At 41.4% G+C, this 21,453-nt stretch overlaps 1 protein-coding gene across 1 annotated transcript in view; it reads left to right on the top strand.

The window, feature by feature from the left end:
• Positions 1–21,453, top strand: part of LOC133464037 (stromal membrane-associated protein 1-like) — a 100,457-nt gene that overhangs the window by 55,666 nt on the left and 23,338 nt on the right. The window contains exons 5-6 of the mRNA XM_061745975.1: positions 2,988–3,065; positions 16,177–16,240. Coding sequence (XP_061601959.1) covers positions 2,988–3,065; positions 16,177–16,240 — 142 coding nt within the window. The remainder of the gene's footprint in view (positions 1–2,987; positions 3,066–16,176; positions 16,241–21,453) is intronic.

The raw sequence follows: 21,453 nt of genomic DNA, 5'->3' as shown, positions 1-21,453 counted from the left end.
TTGCTGAGTTGAGCGTCTTCTGGCCGTTTCCCCCTCCAGACGTCGTCCCTCCTCCTCTGTTCGTGGCCACTGGATTTTCTGTGTCTCCAGTTTCACCGTCTGATAAAGACGAAGCTTCTGAGCCGACGGGCTTGCAGGCGTGTTCAGCCACATTTTGAAATAACGGTGCATTTTGTAAAAACGTCCAAAATGTAATAACTTTGTCATTTAATTTTGTAATAAACTACCCCAAGGCATTTTGTAATAACTTTTGCGGCATTATGTAATAAGTTATTACATTTTGAGAAGATTATTACAAAATGCACTTGCAACTTTTTTATTCTCTAGAAAATGTAATAACATGGTGCATTATGTAATAACAATTCTAAAACATAGTTTATTTATTTGTTATTGGCCTATATAATTCCAAACTTCAAATAGCCATCTAGAGTTTTATACATAGATTTATTGGGCTACATAGGTCTAAGGGAAATTGCATAAAAAACAACAAAAGTCACTCTTGTATAAATTAATTGTTAAACAAACATCAATAATAGATGTTATTACATGCACCATGTTATTACATTTCCTAGAAATTAAAAAGGTTGCAAGTGCATTTTATAATAATCTTCTCAAAATGCAATAACTTATTACATAGTGTGGCAAAATGTATTAAAAAATGGGGCTTTATTACAAAATTAAATGAAAAAGTTATTACATTTTGGATGTTTATTACAAAATGCGGCTCAACAAGGCGGTTCGGATCGGCAGCTTTTAGATTCGGTGTCTGTTTAAGGATCCGTTTGGAAAGCTTTACCCTGGATTCACACTGAAACCGTCACGGGCGTCATATCAATCAATCAATCAATCAATCAAATTTTATTTATATAGCACCTTTCATCCAAGTACATCAAATACAAAGTGCTTAACATTTTGACTGAAACATAAGCATAATAAAAATAAGACATGTAAGACAAGTAAATCGTCCCCCACGTGGGGTGCGCTCTTATGATTGGCTGAAACAAAGGAAGACATCTGATTAGTCGCAGATTCTTCCGTGTTAAGAAAAACATATTTGTGGATCGAATCACGTCAGGGGAGTCTCAAAAGTCACACACAAAATCCAGCGCAGCTCACAGACAAAAAAACATTTGTAAATCAGGTTATATTTGTGTGTGCATCAAGATTACATTTGTGTATCTTGTCCTACGCACGTGTGAATTGTTCTGTGCATTTGTGGATCGGCGTGTGCATTTGTGAATTTTGTCCTGTGCATTTGTGAATTTTGTCCTGTGCATTTGTGAAGCGGTCTGTGCATTTGCTAATCGGTCTGTGCATTTGCTAATCGGTCTGTGCATTTGCTAATCGGTCTGTGCATTTGCTAATCGGTCTGTGCATTTGCTAATCGGTCTGTGCATTTGCTAATCGGTCTGTGCATTTGCGAATCGGTCTGTGCATTTGCGGATCGGTCTGTGCATTTGCGGATCGGTCTGTTCCTTTGCGAATCGGTCTGTGCATTTGTGAATTTTGTCCTGTGCATTTGTGAATTTTGTCCTGTGCATTTGCGAATCGGTCTGTGCATTTGCTAATCGGTCTGTGCATTTGCGGATCGGTCTGTGCATTTGCGGATCGGTCTGTGCATTTGCGGATCGGTCTGTGCATTTGCGGATCGGTCTGTGCATTTGCGGATCGGTCTGCATTTGCGAATCGGTCTGTGCATTTGTGAATTTTGTCCTGTGCATTTGTGAATTTTGTCCTGTGAATTTGTGAATCGGTCTGTGCATTTTGCGGATCGGTCTGTGCATTTGCGGATCGGTCTGTGCATTTGTGAATCGGTCTGTGCATTTGTGAATTTTGTCGTGTGCATTTGCGGATCGGTCTGTGCATTTGCGGATCGGTCTGTGCATTTGCGGATCGGTCTGTGCATTTGCGATTTGGTCTGTGCATTTGCGGATCGGTCTGTGCATTTGTGAATCGGTCTGTGCATTTGTGAATTTTGTCGTGTGCATTTGCGGATCGGTCTGTGCATTTGTGAATCGGTCTGTGCATTTGTGAATCGGTCTGTGCATTTGTGAATTTTGTCGTGTGCATTTGCGGATCGGTCTGTGCATTTGCGGATCGGTCTGTGCATTTGTGAATCGGTCTGTGCATTTGTGAATTTTGTCGTGTGCTTTTTGCGGATCGGTCTGTGCATTTGTGAATCGGTCTGTGCATTTGTGGATCGGTCTGTGCATTTGCGAATCGGTCTGTGCATTTGCTAATCGGTCTGTGCATTTGCGGATCGGTCTGTGCATTTGTGAATTTTGTCCTGTGCATTTGCGAATCGGTCTGTGCATTTGCGAATCGGTCTGTGCATTTGTGAATCGGTCTGTGCATTTGTGAATTTTGTCGTGTGCATTTGTGGATCGGCGTGTGCATTTGTGAATTATGCCGCGTCGGCCCAGGCCTCGATTCACTAGTGTTTGTTTTTCCCAGTAATTTAATAATTCTTACATCCCAGTCTTTATAACCTCCATCAAACTGCTGACTGGGAACGGTTTCTCTCACTTATGTTATCTTCAGATTCCACCACGTGGTCTGATTTCTTGCCCTAGAAAGCCCTCAGATGTAACAGAGAACAGAACTACATGTGTTGTTGGATACGAGGTCCAGCTCCGGTCCGATCTAGTCCCACGCAGGTCAGTCCAGGCTAATTGAAGCTGCGCTACGTCCTGCTAACGGCTCTGCAGCTGCCAGGCTGAACGAGCTGCTCTGCCGGAGCGTTGGCTCTAATTAGCTCTGCGCTGCCTCCCCTCCACTCTTCTCCTCCGTCCTCCGTCCTGCTGCTCTCCCTGTTCTCTCCCCTCCACGCTTCTCCTCCGACCTCCGTCCTGCTGCTCCCTGTTCTCTCCGTTCCTCCATCTCTAAATCTCTGCTACAGCAGCAGCACCACTCCTCCCTCCTTCCTCCCTCCTCCTCACCATGAGTAAAATGAGTAAAAACCACCTCTTTTTCTCTCCTCTTTGCAGAATGAACAGGAAAAGAAAAAAGAGGAGAAGAAGAAAGACAAGGATGCTGACAAAGGAGAGAGACTCAACAACAGCAAGGTACAGATGTTGAACCCCCTCAGATCTCCAGATCCGTCCGTCCGTCCGTCCGTCCGTCCGTCCGTCCGTCCGTCCGTCCGTCCGTCCGTCCATACATGCATCATCGTTATTCCTTGTTTTTATCCCTTGTTTGGACACATCGTGGTTTTATCCAGAAAGTTCTGACCTTTACATTTCACCGGTTTAGATTCGAGCTTCTTCAGCACCGAGCGACTTAATGAACCCAAACCAAGAAAACTCTTGAGTTCAGACGTCCATCTGTTTGCTAGATTCAGTTCTGCAGAATTAAAACATCTCCATCAAACATAAAACATTCTCTGTGTTCTGGTTGGATAAAACCTGAAGCCTTGTGTGTTTTTGATATTGGTGTAAATGAGCGTCATTGATCAAGCTGTTCCTGAGGTTCGGCCTTGCAGAAACTGAATCGCATTGAATTGAGTTGATTCATCGACTCTGACTGAATTATAAACCTCTGGTAATCTGGCACGTCTTACTTATATCTGACTCCAGATTCTTTCACCTTGTAGCTGCAAATATATCGTTGTTTTAAATTCAGTACATCCTTTTAGGGGCGTACAGGAAGGGGTTAAACTCAATAAAACATTCAGAAGTTGTGTTTTCATGGAGAATAGTTTGCCTGCTAGCAGAGAGAGAGACAGATTTCCTAGGGGAAGTTCCTCAGGACGGTTTCTGTTTCTGTTTTCTGTTGGAAGGATGTTATTTGAAATTTGAGGTGAAAGCTGATCACCGCTGCAGAACGCAAATATAACGAGAAACCGTAATAAATATCTACAGAAGCTAAACATTGGGAGTAAAGTTCTCAGCTGCTGCCGGTAACCATCAAAACAGACCTGAATTATCATTTAATGAGGCGGAAACACATTTAAACCGTCTGATGGGCTGAAAGGACGAACGTGGAGGTTCAAATGAGAAACGGGGGATGAAATATCACTCCGCCGGGACGCTTTCAGAGAGTTTCATTGCTATTCAAATCTAATAAAGTTTATATTGCTTTCAAAAAGCATTTATTGTAACAGATTAGGCCGGTTTACACCTCCAGAAGGCAGTAGTTGTGGACAGACGGACGGACGCAAACATGGGCCTCTAAAATACCCGGCTCGTTTTGTTTGTAATCAAGGTTTGAATCTTAGTCATTTTTTTTTTGTTATTAAACTTTTTATTAGAGAAGTAAATTCAGTTATACAAGATTCACATCATTACAGTATCAATCAGGTATTTTTTTTTCATAAAAAATAAAAAAATAAATCAATCAATGAATAAATAAAACCAATCATCAACCAAAATCCGATGTAAAGTCAATCCAAAACGAATACCAAATAAATAAATCAAGAAGAACTCAAAAAGAAGATGCATTTGTAAGGGGATAGCAAAAGGGATTTTCACTTTCGTCCCTCGAACATTCTGAGAAGTCACTTTAAAATACTAAATACACCTCCAGACAAAAAAAAATTTAATAAAATAATAAAATAAAATAAATAAAAAAATAAAATTGGTACACCATCAGCACAAGTTATCGGTCGAGTAGCCATTTTTTTATTTTATATTATTTTTTGTCATTTGAGAAAGATGTTGCATAGTTAAACAACAGATATTACATTAAGTTACTGTTTTAGTCACTTTAGAAGCAGCTTTATGTGTTGTTTCTCACATACAGAATTCTCTTAACTCATTTCCACTGCAGTCAAATAATTTCTCTTCGTTACGACAGTATTTATATTGTTTACTCCAATTCCGTTAATAGTGGCAGTAATTAAAGTTGCTCATCTGTTTGATTACAGTTCACCTGTGAATGATTTCATGCTTCTAAAAGTTCATCAAAGTTCAGAGGATATTTAGATTCATCTCTAGTGCTGATACTTTGTGATGCACTTTATTTCGATTTATTGCTCTTTGCATTAGAGGCAACAGACTGTATTATCTTAATTTCCATATTTGCAGCTGCAGTGCTGCTTCTTTGTTTATCTTCTTATTCACTTAACACCAGAGGTGTATAGTAACCAAGTAGATGTACTTCGTTACACTACTTAAGTAGTTTTTTTGAGGATTTGTACTTTACTTGGGGGGTTGGCTAAGGTCAAAGGTCAGGAGTCAGATTTCACATGAAGTCTTTATTGACTGAGTCATGTGAGTTCTGGCTGAAGGAATGAGTCAGCAGTGACTTCTGGTTGCCACGGCAACAAGAACCTCCCGGAAGTATCTTTCTGGTTTTGCTGTGAGAAAAACCCAGATTTTGGCTTCTGACAAGGTCTCAAATCACTCCGATTTGTGATCAAACCGTAGGTCTTAGCCAAAAAAACGAAAACATTGTGAGAGACACAGAAGCCGGCAGATTCTGACTATCTTAATTTTATTCAGATATTCCTTAAAATGAGTGAGTAAGCCCCCCCCCCCCCCGTTTAAATTTTGTTCATACCCCGCGTGTCAAAGTCACATTTTATGAATCCCAACACCTATGTCTACATTCTGACCAAAAATTATTTGTCTCCTTTTTACGGTTTGGCCGTGAGCTCGAGTTACAAATAAAAATTTTGGTTATTTTTTGCTGTTTCTCACACTCTACCAACCGACACCCGCACTCTAGATTTGACGAAAAAGTGATTTCCAGTCCTCGCTTGTGTGCTCATATCTTGAAAAGTGTACATCTTAGGAAAAAACTGTTTGGGGTTTGGAGAGAGAAGAGCAGTTTTCCTCCGTTTTGAAGTTTGAATGACATTTCTACGTGCAAGTATGAGAAAGCTAGGTGACTCAGAAAAAAGGTGAATTTTGGCTTTTTTTTACCTTCTCCCATCCACAGTAGGCTTTTGTGACATGCTGCGCCACACACATACATGGGAAAATCTCCCCATTAGTTTGGAAATTTGGAAATGTTTTTGCACTTTGTGTGAAAACTATTTGTGCGATCACTCCGAAAATTCACAGGACTGTAGTTAAATTCAGGGCCTACAAGTTTCTAAATCGGTTCAGAATTTTTCGAGTAACGGTGTGTGAGTGGTGAGGCCCCAAAGTTCTCCCAATGCGTTCCGGATGGCCCAAAAAGCGCACGTTGCGCAAAAACGTGCGCACGAATCGCTAATAAAAGTCATACCACTCAATTCCCGATTAGGGCGCACGTTTCTACATTTTTACTTTTCGCGTTTTCTCAAAGCTGCGGGACTAGTTACGCGCCAAAGTTTATACGGAAAAATAAATAATAAGCCTGAGCAATAATAAGAGTGCCTCTGGCCCGAGGCGCTCCTCCTCCATTGCTATTGATAGCTGTGGAGGAGAAGTGCCTCTGGCGCAGCCGTGGCACTAATTATCATAAAGAAATGTAGGAGTCTTAGGCCACGTTTATTCAGGAACTTGTTGGGAAGCAGATCTGAGTGGAAGCAGCTATCAAGCTTCATGCTAATCAGGAGGCTGCAGCTTCGCTGTTGACCTGCAGATATTCTTCCCTTGATGTCGACGTGTGTTTACATCCACGATGTGATGGGTGTGTGTGTGTGTGTGTGTGTGTGTGTGTGTGTGTGCTGGCAGAGATGTGATGTGCTGTTCATCTCCCTTTCATCCCAGTCCTCCTTATCAGCTGCTCCTGCTGTCGAAGAGTCGCAGTGTCAAGGAGATGGTGTGTGTGTGTGTGTGTGTGTGTGTGTGTGTGTGTGTGTGTGTGTGTGTGTGTGTGTGTGTGTGTGTGTGTGTGTGTGTGTGTGAGAGACTTGTTTGTGCTGACAGACCAGCTTTTCTCTTCCTCCACGTTGGCCTCGTCTCCCTCGTTCCTTCACTCTGTTTTCTTTGTGGTTTCTTTGGGTGTGAGTTGACTTCAAATCAGAATAAATGTTGTTTTACAGCATTTCAACCTTTAAGATGCAAACGTCAGCAGAAAATACTGGGACTGCAGCTGCAACGTTGCTGCTTCCATCCATCCATCCATCCATCCATCCATCCATCCATCCTTGCTTCCTTGCTTCCTTGCTTCCTTCCTTGTGCATATTTTTGGTGTCATATACATTTCAAGATTGGACAATTAAATAAAATAATAAAACAAAATAAATAAAAAAATAAAATTGGTACACCATCAGCACAAGTTATCGGTCGAGTAGCCATTTTTTTATTTTATATTATTTTTTGTCATTTGGGAAAGATGTTGCATAGTTAAACAACAGATATTACATTAAGTTTAAAACGTTGCGTTTGGGCACCAACTAACCTTTATAAAATCTTTAGTTTTATAGCATAGAGAGTAATCATATTCCCAAATCATCACCAGTGTAAATAGCGACACGTGAATTAGAAGGACAGTGTAATAATTATCAGGACCTTCTGGCAGACAACCAATCAGAAGAAGACACTGTGTGAATATTCATGAGGTCTTGCTAATTCACAACCTGCCATAGGGGGCTGCTGTGGTGATACACAAATTATACACAAAATCAGGTTTATATGAATTAAACGGACATCTTCGTTTTTTTTTCATATTTAGTGTTAGTAGACCAATAGAAACCATTCTACATTTTTAGAATTTTATGTGAATTAGCAGGACACTGCTCCTGTCCTGTTAATCCAAATTGTCCTTCTAGTGTGGTGTGTATCCTGACCTATCGTCCTGTTAAAACACATGTACCAACGCACCCACACACACACACACACACACACACTCAAGGATGCAAACCTCCGTGGAATATGTTAATAAGAACTTTAGAGAAAGTCTATATGTTCTGACCTTTTGTACAGAGTCTAAGTGAGTACCGTCGGGAAGAAAGATGGTTGCTATCATCCTGCAGCGTAAAGGAATCAGTCGCCAGAGCAGATTTGAAGGTTAATACTCCAGACATATGCATCAGTTTCAGAGGTGAAGCAGCGTTTTACTCATAACAGAATGTGAGTGACTGTATCTTGTCCTTAAGCCTCTCATATTTATATTCATGTTTCATATTACTTCCTTAAATTTGCACATTTGCTTCCCTGGGCTCGCGTTTCATTTCAAGTTGGTTAAAGGGATATTTATTTATATTTAGTGATGTGTGAAGTACTTATACGTAGTTAGGTTCTTGTGTACAGTAGACAGCGGGTACAGAAGTCTTAGACCACGTCTACGTTTTGAAAAATACCATCATTTACACAAACCCGCATAAATATCTGTTAAGGTGCTATGAGCAGCCAAACCTACAGGGGGCAGTGTAACGAGAAGATAAAGTCATGCTAGCCAATCAGAATCCTGGAAAAAAACATCAACAAATGACACAAGTAACTTCCAGTTACTTCCAAGATGAACCAGAGTCTTTGGTTTGGAGTGACAGAGAAGTGGAGTTACTTTTGAATGTGACGTTAGAATATAAAACAGGTAAAATACAAGAAAATATTGACGGTGGCCAAACAAATTGTAAACACAGGTCGAGCTCATGGTGACGTTTCTGTCTCATAATGTGACGTTCTGAAGCCTAAATATCAGTTTCTCTCTGTTTCCAAGAAAAAGGTGAAGACGAGGTTTTTAAAAATCTCCACTTTGGCCAAGATTTTCAGAAATTATCGTTTTTGGGGACTATGACGTTTTCGTGTAAACGAACGGCCAAAACGCATAAAAACACCACCGTTTTTGCTACGTGTTACCATGGTAACAACTCTTGTCACAGTCTCAGTCTATTTCCTGTTTATCCTGACCAAAACTAGATGACATTTCTCCTGCGCAATAACATTAGCAATAACAACTAGAAAATTTCCCCTACTGCCCATTCGTCCCCTCTCGCTGCTTTGGTTTGGGGCTGTAGTGGCTGTGTTTAAGGTTGTTTTGGTTGTGTTTAAGGTTGTTTTGGTTGTGTGTCGGCGGTGGTTCTTGCCATGTTTGGGGTTATTAATAATGGCCAATAAACCAAACCAAGGCCTGGATGCACGTTGCGGTTCGGGCCACATTTACAAGCCTCATAGGATAGAATGGGACAATTTGGCTACTTTGGCAAAAGTTGTAAACAACAGCCTAATGAAACCTCAGTATGTTGTAGTCCACATCGTTCCGATTCTTTTAACGTTGAATCAATGTCTCTGCGATATCGTGTTGCCGAGCAACAAGCGTCCAAATTTCCGTTAGCTTGAAAAAATTAATTTAGTTAAATATCTCAAAAAGCGTAATAGCTAGCATGATGACATTAAAATATGTTGTAATACAACGCGTCCCGGGTTTGTCAATGCTGTAATGATGTCTGTACGATAAACTGTTGCCTAGCAACAAGCGTCCAAAATAAAATGAATTTTTTTTTTACATTTAAAAAATCTGTTATAAGCGTATCTCCATTTTAGAGGCTTGTAATGTAGGTAAACTTAATTTTATTGGGTTAGTCACATTCTGACTATCTGGTGATGTAGTTCAGCCCCCTGGCATTCCCCTCTGCAAATATGATCACCATCAGAGTGAGAATATTTAATTTATAGGCTGTTATGCCACTAATCCTCCATTCGGAATGTTCTGTTTCAGAGAGGGGCTGTGTCTAAAGAAATCTCATTTTCAAGAGAACTGTACCAGATATCTCCATAAAACCACTGGTTAGTATTCAATAGCATTCAAGACAACTAAGTAATAGTATATTTTATAGGGATTTATGATAAATGAGAGAAAAAGTGAAGGAGTCCTATATGTTCTTATTACCAAAAAGTACAATTTCCGCCTAAACTAAAGGTATGATTACAGTGCTATATTTCACTATTTTCTCAGGTAAATCATTTTCTGACTGTTTGATGATGGTGGACAGTCACCTGGTTCATGACTCAGCAAGTTTGATGCAGAAAAGAGTGAGCATTCTTAAGTTATGAGCTTTTTTTCTCACTTTTCCCCTATTCGAACTGGCCCAACTTGGCCCCTTTTCAGGGTTTGGAGTATTTCTAAAGAAGAGCCAAAAAAACAAATTTCCCCTCAAAATAAAAAAAACACAACATCCAATTGCACTAATAGGAGACCCTAAAGATAATAAAAATCATTGTTGTGGTTGGTTCTACCTCGGGTATCTCGGAATCTGAAGGCCATTGTTCCTAGACTATAAATTTCGAAGCAGGAAATTAAACATAATCCAGGCCTTTTATATTTTTTATCTGACTCATGGATATTTTTATCTGTCAATCATCTGCAATAAAAAATGAATCCCATGCTGACTAGTAATGTTATCCAGTTAAAGCCGTTTATGAAGAAAAAAGTCCAGGTCCGAGCTTAGAACCTTGTGGAACACCACGATTCCCCCCATGAAGAGTTTCCATCAACATGAACACACTTCAGTCTTTAAATATCACTTTGCATCGTTTTTGATAACTTCACAAATGAAAGGTTATTGGATACATGTGTACATGTTGATGTATTGATACATATGTTGTTTAAATGCATGTATCAATAATTTATGTGTAATCAAAACTACAGATGTGCTTCTTGCAGTAGCTTTAAATAAACTTCAATAATCCAACTGAAAAATGAAATAAAAATGAGAACTTAAAAACTGGTTTAATTACAGCAGCCTTAAGAGCCTGAGGCGTATCAGGAACGATTGATTGATGGCACCGATATGGAAATGTTAATTAAGCGAGAAACCTCCTTAAATATTCAGACTGGGTGGATTTCCAAGAGCCGTTATGTTTCCATCTGGAGCAATTACTGTTGCCAACTGCAACTCCATGACGGACAGGAACCGTTTTATTGATCAAGAAGCTTTAAAGTCATCAGTACTGAACGTTAAACGGATACATGACCAAGTGGAATTACATATTTTGCGTTTACAGAAGCCTTTTATTATTATATTTAATTTTTTTTAAAGATTTCGTGGCCCTAGGGGTCTTTAGTGAACGTTGCTAGACAGGAAATCGGGGTAGAGAGAGATAAACCAGAATTTGACGCTGTAACATTCCTCTCTAAAGTAAAACAGATACCTTTTATACAAACTTAAAATTGACCAATATAAAACTACTAAGTCACTACTAAATAAAGCATGCAAATTTTCTATTATCGAAGTTAAACCCGAGTGTTAAAAGTGTTACTGTGTTAACATAATCAAAGTCACATCGTTTTGTGGAGGGAAAAAAATCTACTCTCAAAACGGCAGGGAGAAAATGCACGGCCAAATGAAAATATGAAGATAAACACAGGACTTTTTTAACAGAGTGGGAGAGTTTAATATATATATATATAATATAAATGTGGCAGGGTGGAGGAGCTGCAGCCACTCAGGCTGACGGGACACAGGTGTATAAATCAGCCTTTAGTGTCTGCTGTTCTGAACACTTCTCTTATCTGTTGTGCTCATTTTGCTGGGACGTCGGGTCCCTCCGCCGAGACACAACTTTTACGGTATGCGTTCATTGTTGTGTCTAAAAATGATGCGCAGTGCCCACCCAATCAGAAACGGTACAGATATTTTGGGATTTTTTTTATATATATAAAAAAATGTAATTATAAAAAAATAAAGGATCCCATAACCTTTGATCGGGTGGGCAGGACACCCGTTTGGGTGGGAACAGCCCACTCCTGCCCCAAAACCGGCCTCGAGTTCCAGTACACAGAAGTCCGACGTGAGGATTATGATCGTATAGTGTGAGCAGACGGAGCATCAGAGCATCGGCTCGTACAGTGTGAGAACATAAATCGTGGGCTCTGAACTTTTGAACTCCGCAATCTAGTCGTGCAGTGTGAGATGGGGCTGAATCAAACGATTTAAAATATCGCAGTGTATGCCCGGCTTTAGGAAAGCCGGAGTGCGTGATGAGTTCCGCTGCTCTTTAGTCAGCTGAAAGCTGACTGAGACTGAACCAGGCCTGAGCCTGGAAGTTCCCATTGATCAGAGGTGGGCCTCACTTAGCTCCTCACTGTATGAGGCAACAGCTCAAACCATTGGATACAAAGTCAAAAAACACCAAGACTGGTTTACGACAACTCAGACACCATCAGAGACTTACTGGACAAAATGCACAAAGCGCATAAGGCAACCTTAAACAATATAATATATATACAAAACATATATTTGACTTGAACTTACATTATTTACCATTATTGTAATCAGATTACACCGTTTATCAGCATCACTGAAATGGACCTGATGCTTAATCATCACAACGATATGCAAATAATATTCATATATTTGTTGGAATAAGGCTGTTATAAACATAAAACTGTAATTAAATACAGACACATGCAGATGCAACAAAACATTAAATCAGATGCAAAATACAAATAGTTTACAAAACTGTACATTAACCAGAGGAAGAACTGCTGATACCAGATTCTGTCACCTTAGGGTGCAACGACTCCGCATGAGTCCAAGTTAATATTCCAGTCTAAATCTGCAGAATATGTGTTCGTTCTGTGTTTTCTTTTCTCTTTTAAGGAGCTTTATTTCATCTGGGGGTAAAATCTCCGGGGAAAGTCAGCTATCTGAGCTTTTCTGCAGCAGAACCTCTCCCCGCTCTGATCCTGCAGACGAGGCCAAACAAGGTCACGCTAATCTCAAGTGCTCTAATTTCTAATTATTTACCAGCCAGCAGGTCACAGACCCCAATCTCTCCATCCCTCGCTCCCAAACCCCCCATGTTTGCTCTGATAGCTGCTCATTCAGACGGAGGGGAGGAGAACACGTCTGCAGGTTTCTGCATGCTAACAATAACAGAGATAAGAATGACAATAAGAAGTTTTCTCCACGTTTTCCCTCTCAATCACCTCGTGACCCAGAAGAAGTTTCATCTCTGCACATGTACGGGCGGATAAATAAATAAACGTGTGTAAAAATAAAGCTGCTTCTTCCCACTTAAGATCTTGTCCCAGGTGTTGCATATGGTGGCCAAGACTCGCCATTGCTGAAAATAAAAGTTACGCTGCAAACAGAAACAAACGCTGCTGCAAATAAAATAAACGCTGCAAATAAAAACAAATGCCGCTGCAAATATAAAGAAACGACGCAAATAAAAAAGCCAGAACGGTAGTGAATTACCGGGGACTATTTTTGCTGATGCACCGGTGTTTTTTACGTGAGAGGAGAAGAAGACGAAAAAGAGGTCGTAAGTGAAAAGGAAGAAATAATAAGAGTGAGGAATAAGAAGAACAACGAACGAGAAAATAAGTGAAAAGGTTAGTGTTCAACATCGCTACGTGTAATTTTTTTCGTCTTCTTCTTCTCCTCTTACATAAAAACACTGGTGCATCAGCAAAAATAGTCCCCGGTAATTCACTTCCGTTGTGGCTTTTTTATTTGCGTCGTATTTTTATTTTATTTGCAGCGGGGTTTCTTTATATTTTCAGCGTTTCTTTTATTTGCAGCAGCGTTTCTTTTTCTTCGCAGTGTTTATTTTATTTGCAGCGTTTATTTTATTTGCAGTGGCGTTTGTTTCTGTTTGCAGCGTTACTTTTATTTTCAGCAATGGCGGGTCTCAGCCACCGTAGTTGCAGAACGAAAAATGACATCATCAGCCTCCAGGCGCCGAACGAGAATTTAAACCCAAATAAACTCAGATTTAAACATTTTTTCTGTGTTTATTTCTTTGTTTGTCTGAAACAAAGGTAGAAACTCTTCTCTGGTTCAGTTTAACAACAGCTCATGACATCAGTCGAGGGTTTTGCTTCGGACGCCAGGAGTTTACACGGGTCTAAATGTTTCTTGTTTTTTTTTTTTTTAAATATTTTTCTATCCCCGATTTTTTTCCCATTTTATCACCCAGTGCTCCTACCTGACAGTCCTGTGCATTTCCATCCTCTACCAACCCCGGGAGTTCCTGCACTGAGCTCAGGTCTCCTCCTTAACCTGAGGAGTGAGCAGGCCGCATCTTTTCACCAGACAGGGTGAGGCTTCTCCGGCCGGACGTAGCGCGTGGAAGGATCACGTTATTCCGGTTGGCCAGAGGGGGCAGTAGAGCCCAGGACTGTGTGCATGTTTTTGTGAGGGTAGCTCACATTAGCTACCCAGGGGAACACGGGGAGAACATGCAAACTCCACACAGAAAGATCCTTTCACCAACCCCACCCAGGGTGTGGGCACTGAAGTCATGGGGGAACTAACACGCACTTCAGCGCCCACAGCGTCCCCGGCGGGAATCGAACCCAGGACCTTCTTGCTGTGAGACGGCTGCACTACCTGTTTTTCTTTGTTTTTGTTGTTTTGTTTTCTTAAACTTCTCATGAACGGCCTGCAGTGGGCGGGGCTAAAGCTGCGCTGCAGAACTGGAGGGAACAAAGTGTATATAGTCTACATATATCTATATATAGCTGCACATCTTCAGTTTCATATTTCACCATAGATCACACTTTGGGAACCTTCTTTATATTTTAGCGTTATTTCCGCGTAGATAAGAGTGAGTTTGATGCTCCTTAACGTTATTTCTGGTAGATAAGAGTGAGTTTGATGCTCCTTAACGTTATTTCTGGTAGATAAGAGTGAGTTTGATGCTCCTTAACGTTATTTCTGGTAGATAAGAGTGAGTTTGATGCTCCTTAACGTTATTTCTGGTAGATAAGAGTGAGTTTGATGCTCCTTAACGTTATTTCTGCGTAGATAAGAGTGAGTTTGATGCTCCTTAACGTTATTTCTGGTAGATAAGAGTGAGTTTGATGCTCCTTAACGTTATTTCTGCGTAGATAAGAGTGAGTTTGATGCTCCTTAACGTTATTTCTGGTAGATAAGAGTGAGTTTGATGCTCCTTAACATTATTTCTGGTAGATAAGAGTGAGTTTGATGCTCCTTAACGTTATTTCTGCGTAGATAAGAGTGAGTTTGATGCTCCTTAACGTTATTTCTGCGTAGATAAGAGAGAGTTTGATGCTCCTTAACGTTATTTCTGGTAGATAAGAGTGAGTTTGATGCTCCTTAACGTTATTTCTGCGTAGATAAGAGTGAGTTTGATGCTCCTTAACGTTATTTCTGCGTAGATAAGAGAGAGTTTGATGCTCCTTAACGTTATTTCTGGTAGATAAGAGTGAGTTTGATGCTCCTTAACGTTATTTCTGGTAGATAAGAGTGAGTTTGATGCTCCTTAACGTTATTTCTGCGTAGATAAGAGTGAGTTTGATGCTCCTTAACGTTATTTCTGGTAGATAAGAGTGAGTTTGATGCTCCTTAATGTTATTTCTGCGTAGATAAGAGTGAGTTTGATGCTCCTTAACGTTATTTCTGCGTAGATAAGAGTGAGTTTGATGCTCCTTAACGTTATTTCTGGTAGATAAGAGTGAGTTTGATGCTCCTTAACGTTATTTCTGCGTAGATAAGAGTGAGTTTGATGCTCCTTAACGTTATTTCTGGTAGATAAGAGTGAGTTTGATGCTCCTTAACATTATTTCTGGTAGATAAGAGTGAGTTTGATGCTCCTTAACGTTATTTCTGCGTAGATAAGAGTGAGTTTGATGCTCCTTAACGTTATTTCTGCGTAGATAAGAGAGAGTTTGATGCTCCTTAACGTTATTTCTGGTAGATAAGAGTGAGTTTGATGCTCCTTAACGTTATTTCTGCGTAGATAAGAGAGAGTTTGATGCTCCTTAACGTTATTTCTGCGTAGATAAGAGTGAGTTTGATGCTCCTTAACCAGGTTGGTCCTGGATCAACATCAATCATCATCGTTGGTCCCGGTGAAGCTGCAGTCTGTCTGTGGTGAACACTGACACACCGGGTCGTAGTGGATTTGGTCATATTGTTTAAACTGTGTTTTGTGATTAATAATCACGGGTTTTAATTATTTTTCGTTGGATCGATGTAGCAAATAAAATCGTTGGGACCGTCCAGCTCCTCAACCATCAGTTACTGTTTCACATGAGCAGGTCAGGTAAAAACGGCAGTGAAATCAGAAAAAATGTGTGTGAAATATATCATGTGTGCATGTGAATGAGTGTACGTTTGTGAACATGAAAGTACAATCTGCATTGAGGCTTCTTGCTTCGGGAATCCCGGTCTGTGATTTTTCAACTACAAATTGACACCTCTGCTGCCTCTCGCAGCGCTTTCATAGAAAATGAATGGCAGCCAGCTGCCTATGACGCCCGTGACGCTTTCAGTGTGAACGCAGGGTAACGTCGCCCGGTTCCGCTGTAATATAACAAGTTAATCTCCAGAACTGATGACTTTTGCAGAGCTTGTGCTGATGTTCCTCCCTGTCTTGTGTTTCCCCCCAGCTGTCAGAGGGCAGATCCAGCCCCAAGAGGAGCCCGGAGCCGGCCGTGGACCTGCTGGGTTTGGGTAAGACCAGAACCAGAACCCCCTTCCATCCCTTCCATCTCCTCGGTAACAACCCGTCAGATTAGAGCCGCGGCTGTAATTACCTTCATGCTTGATGCTTTAATCACTGAAGGTTAAATTAAATTAAAAAGTCAAAATGTCGAGAAAAAAGTCAAAATGCCGAGAAAAAAGTTGAAATGTCGAGAAAAAAGTTGAAATGTCAAGAAAAAAGTCAAAATGTCGAGATTAATGTAAGTATAATTTCGAGAAAAAAGTTGAAATGTCGAGAAAAAGGTTTGGGTAAGACCAGAACCAGAACCCCCTTCCATCTCCTCTGTAACGACCCGTCAGATTAAAGCCGCGGCTGTAATTACCTTCATGCTTGATGCTTTAATCACTTCAGGTTAAGTTAAATTAACCCCCAATTACAGGGGAGGTTAATGCTGTCAGGCTTCTTAGGGGGAAATACTGTAACGTTTAATGTTGCAGTAGGAAATGAGTCTTAATATCAACCCAGTATAACCAGTAGCAGCATGTTTTTACCACTTTTCTTTTAATTATTTAACAAAAATTAATCTAAAAAGAAAAACAAACAAAATTTTAGAGGAATTTTTTTTATTGTGATTCGAGAGAAAAAAGTCGAAATGTTGAGGAAAAAAAAGTCGAAATTTCGACATTATTCACGAAATTTCGACTTTTTTCTTGAAATTGTATTTCAACATTAATCTCACATTTCGACTTTTTTCTCGAAGTGCACAATAAAAAAAAATCTTCCCCCCTCAAATATTTTTCTGCTGCATGGCCCTAATACTGTTCCATAGTTGACATAATGCAAAAAGGGAAAGACATAAGCGATGGACTTAGAAGAATCCGTCAGGGAAGAGTAAAACCGTTTCAGAGCAAGAAGGAATTCAGTTTTCTACAGTAAGAAAGATTATTGACGAGGGAAAAGCAGTCGAGACGGTTTTGGTTCATCCAAGAACCAGACATTTTTAGCAGGTTTGGCCCCAGATCTGCAGAGATCAGAGACCTGCAGAAAAGTCAGAAAAGTCGAAATGTTGAGAAAAAAGTCGAAATTGCGAGAAAAAAAACGTTTGGATTAATGTTGAAGTACAATTTCGAGAAAAAAGTCAAAATGTCGAGAAAAAAGTCGAAATGTTGAGCGAAATGTCGAGAAAAAAGTCGAAATTGCGAGAAAAAAGGCGAAAATTGCGAGAAAAAGGTCGAAATGTTGGGATTAATGTTGAAGTACAATTTTGAGAAAAAAGTCGAAATGTGGAGAAAAAAGTCGAAATGTGGAGAAAAAAGTCGAAATGTTGAGAAAAAAGTCGAAATGTGGAGAAAAAAAGTTGAAATGTGGAGGAAAAAAGTCGAAATGTGGAGAAAAAAAGTCGAAATGTGGAGGAAAAAAGTCGAAATGTGGAGGAAAAAAGTCGAAATGTGGAGAAAAAAAGTCGAAATGTGGAGGAAAAAGTCGAAATGTGGAGGAAAAAGTCGAAATGTGGAGGAAAAAGTCGAAATGTGGAGAAAAAAAGTCGAAATGTGGAGGAAAAAGTCGAAATGTGGAGGAAAAAAGTCGAAATGTGGAGGAAAAAAGTCGAAATGTGGAGGAAAAAAGTCGAAATGTGGAGGAAAAAAGTCAATGTGGAGGAAAAAAAGTCAATGTGGAGGAAAAAAAGTCGAAATGTGGAGAAAAAAGTCGAAATGTTGGGATTAATGTTGAAGTACAATTTCGAGAAAAAGGTCGAAATGTGGAGAAAAGTCAAAATTGTGAGAAAAAAGTTGAAATGTCGAGAAAAGTCGAAATTGCGAGAAAAAAGTCGAAATGTTTCGAGAAAAAATCTAAATGTCAGAGATCAGAGACCTGCAGAAAACCCACCAACTGCACCTCAGACCTGAACGACCCGACGGAGCATGAACATTTTTTTCTTTCTTGGCCTAATATTAAACTAAACAAATGATAACATGGGGAAATTAAAATAATTTCTTTATTACAAAGACCCAAAGTAATCCTGATTTTTACGCTGGTTTTACATAAAAATCGTAGGATAATAAGCGGTATTTCCTGAAACCTGAACATCAGAGAATAAAGCACAAATAAAGAAAATAAAACGAAGAGAAAGACTGCAGACCTGAGAGTTTAAAGGTTTTAAAGGAGGGAGGCGGATAAGCTCAGCACACGTGTGGCTTTAAATCTGAAGCACAAAAGGGAAAGATGCAAGAGGGAACTAAACGAGTCGCTGACAGCTGGAGGCTGAACCCCTGGCTCAAGGGCAGAGCAGAGCGGCACTCGAACCAGCAACCTCTTCAGGACGAACCGAACATGAAAGATTCTCCACAAAGCTGCAGCGATCAAAGACGCTTCGGCGAGTTTCATCTGAACGAGCTGCCGGCTCGGCTCCTCGCCACGTGAGCTGAGATCCAAGTCCAGCTATGAACAAGCTGCAATCTGCAGCACAAGATCATTTCCTGCTGCTCTAATTCTCACAGATTTCCCAGATTAAAATAGCTGCGAAGAACCTGGTGGTCATGTGACTAGTGTTGTTTCTGTCATGACTAAATTATGACCATCGTGAATATCGTCGTCAACGAACCTTTATCACCTGAGGAAAACGAGACGAGATGAAAATGCTGGTCATGTGACGATAACGATAATTAAAGGCCAACACATGGTCAAAGTTCCGGGGCTCGCCCTCGGGGCCGGGCCGACCGGCGAGACAGTTCAGGGGGGTTTCCCTCGGGGCCGGGCCGACCGGCGAGACAGTTCGGGGGGTTTCCCTCGGGGCCGGGCCGACCGGCGAGACAGTTCGGGGGGCCGTCCTCAGGGCCGGGCCGACCGGCGAGACAGTCCGGGGGGTTTCCCTCGGGGCCGGGCCGACCGGCGAGACAGTCCGGGGGGTTTTCCTCGGGGCCGGGCCGACCGGCGAGACAGTTCGGGGGGTTTCCCTCGGGGCCGGGCCGACCGGCGAGACAGTTCGGGGGGTTTCTCTCGGGGCCGGGCCGATCGGCGAGACAGTTCAGGGGGTTTCCCTCGGGGCCGGGCCGACCGGTGAGACAGTTCGGGGGGTTTCCCTCTGGGCCGGGCCGACCGGCGAGAGAGTTCAGGGGGTTTCCCTCGACAGACAGTCCGGGGCGTAGCAGGCAGGCAGAAACAGACAGACTAAGGAACGCTGGAAAGCTTGGCAATCACTAGACAATCTGGCAGAGGGCATGTGGAAGTGGGCCGGTATATAAAGGGAACTGATCACCATGGGAACCAGGTGTGGAGATGGAGGGGAAGCACAGGTGAGGGGAATGAGGAGATTGTCTGTCTGGCTGATGAGGGTGGCAGGATCTGAAATGACAGGAGAGTGAGTGATCAGGTAAAAACATATTCCAAACTGAGAAACATGACAGAACCCCCCCCTCAAGGGACGGCTCCTGACGTCCCACCAGGCTGGTCAGGACGGGCACGGTGGAAGTCCCGGATGAGAGAGGGATCCAGGATCCCCCCTGCAGGAACCCAGGAGTTGGGAAAAAGCAAAACCAAAAACGCTGCTGAGCAGGATCAAAAGGCAGACCAAAAAATTAATCCGAAAACCTGACGAGGAGAACAAGGAGGGAAAAAAGTCGAAATTTCGACTTTATTCACGAAATTTCGACTTTATTCTTGAAATTGTATTTCAACATTAATCTCGACATTTCGACTTTTTTCTCGACATATTCGACTTGAAGTACAATTTCGAGAAAAAAGTCGAAATGTGGAGAAAAAAGTTGAAATGTTGGGATTAAAGTTGAAGTACAATTTCGAGAAAAAATCTAAATGTCAGAGATCAGAGGCAGACCAAAAACTGAATCCGAAAACCTGACGAGGAGAACATGGAGGGAGCAAACTAGATATACTAGATATAACGGGGGATAACGAGACACAGGTGACGACAATCAGGGCAGACGGGAAACAGGAGGGACAGAACTGAAACTGGGGGAAATGTCAAATCCTGACAGGGAGAAAAAGAAGATCCATCTTTGGATCCACTTTCCTACGTAGACGTGGAAAATAAAACCCAATGTGTCGTATAAAAAGATAGGGAGAAATGCGGAAAAATAAATATGTTGTAAACTCAAATTAGAGTCTTCTGTATCCGGAATGAATGTATTCTTGAGTCTATAAGGTAACAATAATATAATAATAAGATAACCTTGTTTGAATTGTAAAATGGGTTTGGCTAAATACAATCTTTGACTAAAACTTGACTAAAATGGTCAATTCTGACTAAAATAAGACTAAAATGCTCAGACTTTTAGTCGACTGAATCTTGACACGACTAAAAGGAGAATGAACGTGACTAAAACTAATAAAAACTAAGATGATAGCTGACAGAAACAACTCTAGTCTCAGGGATTATTAAAGTATCTCTGAACTCTCCAGATTTATTCATCCGTGACCTGAATTCCCAGCGTTAAGCGTTTGCTGCGTCAGCAGAACAGCAGCTCTGTTTTCTGCTGCTGTTGCTGTTTTACCGAGCAGCACAACCACGATGTGACATTCAACAAATGTCAGGAGCGACATTCAAGCGTGTGACATTTTGAACACGTGATTCCAGCGGCAGCGTGGAGATGAGATTTTCCTGATGAACCGTTACAGTGTGATGTGCATCAGACTGCTCCAGTGATGCGTCTGAGGTGAGCTGGAAGCAGCCGGGAGCTGCAGCATCGATCCGGCGGGAGACGGAGGAGGCCCGGCTATAAATAACCGCCGTATCGGGTGGAGGAGGCCTCAGAGATGATCAATACCTCAGATACGTGGCGGTGGGGCCTCCAGCGATTTCCCCCGTCCACAACAAACCATGAAAATGATATTTTAGTACGAGAGACGGATCGATACTCAGCATCCCTGGGAAGACCCGACCCGGCCCGGCAGGCTGGAGGGAGACCCGACCCAAAATAAATCTAATAAAACAAAATTTAATCCATCCTAGATGGCAGATTTCACCCTACACGGGTTCTTTTTGGAATGTAACCCCCACAAAAAACCAGGGATTACTGTATTCGTACTTGTAGCATCGAGGACGCATCAACCATCACCTCATCGTCTGCATTGATGTCACTTCCCCACTGGACCACGGCCCCTTACTCTGGACCACAGTTACCCCAAGAACCAGTGGTCCATGGACAGTAATATTTGGTACAGTTACCAAGAACCAGTGGTCCATGGACATTAATATTTGGTACAGTTACCAAGAACCAGTGGTCCA

This window comes from Cololabis saira, chromosome 17, assembly GCF_033807715.1.
Source record: "Cololabis saira isolate AMF1-May2022 chromosome 17, fColSai1.1, whole genome shotgun sequence".
In the NCBI taxonomy this organism is placed as follows: Eukaryota; Metazoa; Chordata; class Actinopteri; order Beloniformes; family Belonidae; genus Cololabis; species Cololabis saira.
This window is presented reverse-complemented; position numbering and strand designations above follow the sequence as displayed.